Source organism: Salvelinus namaycush, unplaced genomic scaffold (genome assembly GCF_016432855.1).
Source record: "Salvelinus namaycush isolate Seneca unplaced genomic scaffold, SaNama_1.0 Scaffold84, whole genome shotgun sequence".
NCBI classification, from domain to species: Eukaryota; Metazoa; Chordata; class Actinopteri; order Salmoniformes; family Salmonidae; genus Salvelinus; species Salvelinus namaycush.
The window spans coordinates 288,930-295,294 of record NW_024061575.1 but is presented as its reverse complement, the minus strand read 5'-3'; the positions used below and the strand labels follow the sequence as shown (position 1 = coordinate 295,294).

General features: G+C 43.4%; 1 protein-coding gene across 1 annotated transcript; it reads right to left on the bottom strand.

Annotated features, from left to right (window-relative positions):
* Positions 1-610: 610 nt before the first annotated feature.
* On the bottom strand, positions 611-4,413 carry LOC120043023 (histone H3.v1-like). The gene is made up of 2 exons (XM_038987755.1): positions 3,766-4,413; positions 611-996 (listed from the first exon to the last, which is right to left on the bottom strand). The coding sequence occupies exons 1-2, from the start codon at positions 4,025-4,027 to the stop codon at positions 989-991; spliced, it is 270 nt and encodes an 89-aa protein (XP_038843683.1). The 5' UTR covers positions 4,028-4,413; the 3' UTR covers positions 611-988.
* Positions 4,414-6,365: the final 1,952 nt, after the last annotated feature.

Here is a 6,365-nt window from a genome sequence, read left to right as displayed (position 1 = left end):
TGCAACTCAATACATGCTAGTCAGCCTGCAAAGTAAATACTTATAAAAAGGTAGCTTAGATAAATATAACTAAACTAGAAAAGGATACATTTCCTGAAGAAAATGTGTGGGCTTGCGTCATCTGAATATAAAGATGTGTAGCCATGTGACCTTTGATATATCAAAATATATCATGGATCAGAAAACCAGTCAGTATCTGGTGTGACCACCATTTATTTGCCGCATGCAGCGCGACACATCTTTGCATAGAGTTGATCAGGCTGTTGATTGTGGCCTGTGGAATGTTGTCCCACTCCTCTTCAATGGCTGTGCGAAGTTGCTGGATATTGGAGGGAACTGGAAAACGCTGTCGTACACTGCAATCCAGAGCATCGCAAACATGCTCAATGGGTGGCATGTCTGTCGAGTATGCAGGCCATGGAAGAACTAGGTCATTTTCAGCTTCCAGGAATTGTATATCCCGATCCTGGTGATGTGAGGCTGTGCACTATCATGCTGAAACATGAGGTGATGGCGGCGGATGAATGGCACGACAACGGGCCTCAGGATCTCGTCACGGTATCTCTTTTGCTTTCAAATTGCCATCGATAAAATGCAATTGTGTTCGTTGTCCGTAGGTTATGCCTGCCCATACCATAACCCCACTGCCACCATGGGAAACTCTGTTAACAACGTGACATCAGCAAACCACTGGCCCACCCAACGCCATACTGGTACGCATCCCTGGTGAGGAGCACACCTCTCCAGCAGGCCAGTGGACATCGAAGGTGACCATTTGTCCACGTGAGGAGCACACCTCTCCAGCAGGCCAGTGGCCATTGAAGGTGACCATTTGTCCACGTGAAGAGCACACCTCTCCAGCAGGCCAGTGGCCATTGAAGGTGACCATTTGTCCACGTGAAGAGCACACCTCTCCAGCAGGCCAGTGGCCATCGAAGGTGACCATTTGTCCAATGAAGTCGGTTACGACGCCGAACCTGCAGTCAGGTCAAGACCCTGGTGAGGACGACGAGTACACAGATGAGCTTCCAAGAGATGGTTTCTGACAGTTTGTGCAGAAATTCTTTGGTTGTGCAAACCCACAGTTTCATCAGCTGTCCGAAGACGATCCCACAGGTGAAGACAGATGTGGGTTGATCTTGGGATGGCGTGGTTACACGTGGTCTGCGGTTGTGAAGCTGGTTGGACGTACTGTCAAACTCTCTAAATGTTTCTAAAAGGGGCACCTTGTCCTTGTGACATTAAAAGGCCACTCTCTAAAATGTGCATTTGACACACAACACGCCACAAATGTCTCAAATTTTTGAAGGAGTGTGCAATGGGCATGCTGACTGCAGCCATGTCTACCAGAGCTGTTACCAGAGAATTTAATGTTCATTTCTCTACCATAAGCCGCCTCCGTCATTTTAGAGAATTTGGTAGAATGTCCAACCGGCTTCACAACCGCAGACCACATGTAATCCCGCCCAGGACCTCCACATTCGTCTGAGACCAGCCACCAGGACAGCTGATGAAACTGGACTATTTCTGTTTGTAATAAAGCCATTTTGTGTTAAATTTTTTATTCTGATTGGCTGGGCATGGCTCCCCAGTGAGTGGGCCTATGCTCTCCCAGGCCCACCCATGGCTGCACCCCTGCCCAGTCATGTGAAAGCCATAGATTAGGGCCTAATGAATTTATTTCAATTGACTGATTTCTTTATATGAACTGTAACTCAGTAAAATTGTTGAAATTCTTGCATGTTGCATTTATATTTTTGTTTAGTATTCGAGTGTCCCGGATTTATTTTTACTATGTTACGTCTAGTCTGTGAGACCAGGCTGTAAACCCAGGTAGTTGTGATCAATATGATGAACCCGTTACGTCCAGTCTGTGAGACCAGGCTGTAAACCCAGGTAGTTGTGATCAATATGATGAACCCGTTACGTCTCGTCTGTGAGACCAGGCTGTAAACCCAGGTAGTTGTGATCAATATGATGAACCCGTTACGTCCAGTCTGTGAGACCAGGCTGTAAACACAGGTAGTTGTGATCAATAACATCTAAAGAACCTGTTGACAGAAAACAGTGTTAATGTAGGACAATGGACTTTACTCAGGAGTCATTTAACTAACTGGTAGCGTTTTCATTTGACTTAGAAAGAGTAGGACCACATCGATTTCAATTGATTGTAGCAATATACCTGAGAACACAGCGTTTAAGTCAGTCTGTACTCTCAAGTCAGACTGAGACATTCACTTGACGTCCGGGCAATCCAATCTTCTCTCCATCAATAAATGCAAAAGGACAGCTGAAAGATGCTCTCTTCCCTAACCTTTATTTATTGTTTTGGGAGACGGGGTTCCATCCTCCCAGGTAGATGGCCTGGTGTAGACCTTTAGGGTCAAAGTAGTGGGATGGCCTGGTGTAGGATCGTTTAGGGCCAAAGTAGTGGGATGGCCTGGTGTAGGATCCTTTAGGGCCAAAGTAGTGGGATGGCCTGGTGTAGGATCCTTTAGGGTTAAAGTAGTGGGATGGTGTAGGATCCTTTAGGGTTAAAGTAGTGGGATGGTGTAGGATCCTTTAGGGTTAAAGTAGTGGGATGGTGTAGGATCCTTTAGGGTTAAAGTAGTGGGATGGTGTAGGATCCTTTAGGGTTAAAGTAGTGGGATGGTGTAGGATCCTTTAGGGTTAAAGTAGTGGGATGGTGTAGGATCCTTTAGGGTTAAAGTAGTGGGATGGTGTAGGATCCTTTAGGGTTAAAGTAGTGGGATGGTGTAGGATCCTTTAGGGTTAAAGTAGTGGGATGGGATGGTGTAGGATCCTTTAGGGTTAAAGTAGTGGGATGGGATGGTGTAGGACCCTTTAGGGTTAAAGTAGTGGGATGGCCTGGTGAAGGATCCTTTAGGGCCAAAGTAGTGGGATGGCCTGGTGTAGGATCCTTTAGGGTCAAAGTAGTGGGATGGCCTGGTGTAGACCTTTAGGGTCAAAGTAGTGGGATGGCCTGGTGAAGGATCCTTTAGGGCCAAAGTAGTGGGATGGCCTGGTGTAGGATCCTTTAGGGATGGCCTGGTGTTGGATCGTTTAGGGCCAAAGTAGTGGGATGGCCTGGTGTAGGATCCTTTAGGGTCAAAGTAGTGGGATGGCCTGGTGTAGGATCCTTTAGGGTCAAAGTAGTGGGATGGCCTGGTGTAGACCTTTAGGGCCAAAGTAGTGGGATGGCCTGGTGTAGGATCCTTTAGGGCCAAAGTAGTGGGATGGCCTGCTGTAGGATCCTTTAGGGACAAAGTAGTGGGATGGCCTGGCTCCCAAGTGGTGCAGCGGTCTAAGACACTGCATCTCAGTGCTAGAGGTGTCTCTACAGACCCTGGTTCGATTCCAGGCTGTATCACAACCAGCCATGATCGAGAGTACCATAGGGCGACGCACAATTGGCCCAACATCGTCCGGGTTTGGCCGGGTAGGCCGTCATTGTAAATAATAACTTGTTCTTAACTGACTTGCCTAGTTAAATAAAGGTTAAATAAATAAAAAGGTTAATTTATGGCCAAAGTATTGGGATTGGGTGGTGGGTTTTGGGGGATAGTGTATAGGTAGGTGCAGGGTTAAATGGTGGTGCAATTTAACATTCTCCTTTTACCAGTTGTCAAATTGTGAGACCAAGACTTGGCCCTGATTGTAACAAAAACATATATGGCAGATTTGATTGTGGCTACGTTACTGTGACTTTGCCCTTTAGTTCAACAACTGCATTGTGCTTCTGGTTTAAGACAGTAAGTTACTTACTGGTGTTAATCAGATCCTCCTCCTCCTCCTCTTCTTCTTCTTCTTCTTCCAATATACCAGTTATCTCTCCCTCCTCTCCAAAATCTGTATCCTCCTCTTTCTCGTCCTCTTCCTCTTTCACTGCAACATCTTCATCTTCTTTTGTTACTGTGACATCCTCCTCTTCCTCCTCTTCTTTCACGACAACGTTCAGCCACAGACCCTCTTTCTCCGTCCAGTAGACCTCTTCTTTAGCAGGAGGAGAGTAGCCTAGTGAACTCATGGTCGGGGGTGTTAGCTAACAGTTAGCTAGCTAGGCTAGTGCTAACTTAACCAGCCAGCTAGCTACGTTAGCTGACTAATTACAACAACGTAAATATGAAATTAAATGGGATAACTAGCTAGACGACAGAAGTATGTCACAGTGGATAATATACATGAACGAGTCTAGAGCTTCAATGTTTCAGCTAGCAAGCTACCGAGGTGGCTGACCACTGTCGTTTAAGTATAAAATAACATGGCTGACTAGTTGGCTTGTCATTAGTTATCACACCCACAATGTCATCATTGGCCATCGTAAAAATATATGAAAACAAACATGATATTTTTTGTGTTCATTTAAGGTTAGACATAAGGTTAGGTTTAAAAATCTGATTTTAATAAGAGAATTTGTAGAATTGAGAATTGGGCGAGGTTTAGCCATAATTATGACTTTGTGACTGTGGTAACTAGTGACGACCGACTAGCTGTTGTTGTTTAAAGAAGAGTCCAATTCACCACCACGTCACATTCTGGCAGACTTGCCTGAAACACCCACAGCGCCCTCTGCTGATTGGAGTGGGAAACGCAGTTGAGGGAATGTTATATTTTATTTTCTTACAAAAAGTTAAAACAATTTCAACGATTGGTTTTATTTCATTTCACACTCTCTCTTTGACCCCTTCTCTCTCTCTCTCTCTCTCTCTCTCTCTCTCTCTCTCTCTCTCTCTCTCTCTCTCTCTCTCTCTCTCTCTCTCTCTCTCTCTCTCTCTCTCTCTCTCTCTCTCTCTCTCTCTCTCTCTCTCTCTCTCTCTCTCTCTCTCTCTCTCTCTCTCTCTTTGACCCTGTCTCCCTCCCTAATCTTGCTCTGATTTTTCATCCAGAGGGTCCCAGAGATAAAATGTAGCATAGTTTTGTTTGATAAAAAACATTTTTATATACTAACACGATCAAAGTGTTCAATGCTGTCATCAAGGCAAAGTGTGTCCAAACTTTTGACTGGTACTGTATATATAATATATAGACCTGAGGCATACAATATATTAGTATAGTCTATGTGTCTTACTGCCTATTGATCCACATATTTCATTATAGTCATTTTGTCCCCATACTCATATATATATATATGTGTGTGTGTTGTGTATTTGATGTATTGATGCAGGGCTCACCCCTACTAAAATAAAGGTTAAATAAAATAAGAAACAGTAAACTTGAGTTCTAACCCGATTTTTGTAATCCTCAATAGGGGTAGAGAGTAACATGACCTGTGACCTGTGACCTGTGGGAGCCAACTTCAAAGAAACAACATTTAGACCCCCCCCCCCCCCCCCCCCCCCCCCCCCCCTAACTCATTCAAATGTAGGACCTGGGTTCTACAGTTTGACCCCACTGCTGTCTCTGGCTCCACACCCACCCCGCCCGGCCATCTAGGTGTGTGAAGGTTAGTGTATTTTCTGTAGGGAAGCTAATGATCCATCATGTATGACATTCCTGAGAGTGTGTAAACTTAAATGTTTTATTACCATAGTATTTTTTTGTATGTTCTCTATAGTTATGTACTTGAAAATGAGAGACTTGATACAAAATATTATGTAGGGATGTAAATCTTCAATGTATCAGTCTGAAACTTTGCACACACACTGCTGCCATCTTGTGGACAACATGTAAATTACATCTAGATTCCTAGGTCATTGTATGGCCTATTGTTTTGTATTTCAAAGATGATGCAAAAAATAATAATAATAGAAAACGTATGTTTTTTTGTTTGTTTTAACATATCTAATGTGTTATATTCTCCTACATTAATTTCACATTTCCACAAACTTCAAAGTGTTTCCTTTCAAATAGTATCAAGAATAGGGGCGGCAGGAAGCCTAGTGGTTAGAGCGTTGAATCCCCGAGCTGACAAGTTAAAAATCTGTCGTTCTGCCCCTGAACAAGGCAGTTAACCCACTGTTCCTAAGCTGTCATTGAAAAAAGTAATTTGTTCTTAACTGACTTGCCTAGTTGAATAAAGTTTTTTTTAAATGCATATCCTTGCTTCAGGTCCTGAGCTACAGGCAGTTAGATTTGGGTCATTTTGGGGCGGAAATTGAAAAAAAGGGGTCCGATCCTTATTAATGGTATTTTCTAGAGCTGACTGTCTGCTTGTCGTTTTGCCGGCTAACAAGTAATAAGCTAGCTAAGTTTAACAAGTAATAAGCTAGCTAAGTTTAACAAGTAATAAGCTAGCTAAGTTTAACAAGTAATAAGCTAGCTAAGTTTAACAAGTAATAAGCTAGATAAGTTTAACAAGTTTTAAGCTAGCTAAGTTTAACAAGTAATAAGCTAGCTAAGTTTAATTAGTAATAAGCTAGCTAAGT

Coding starts and splice junctions, on each gene's coding strand:
- LOC120043023 (XM_038987755.1), bottom strand. CDS start 4,027: ATGAGTTCACTAGGCTACTCTCCTCCTGCTAAAGAAGAGGTCTACTGG.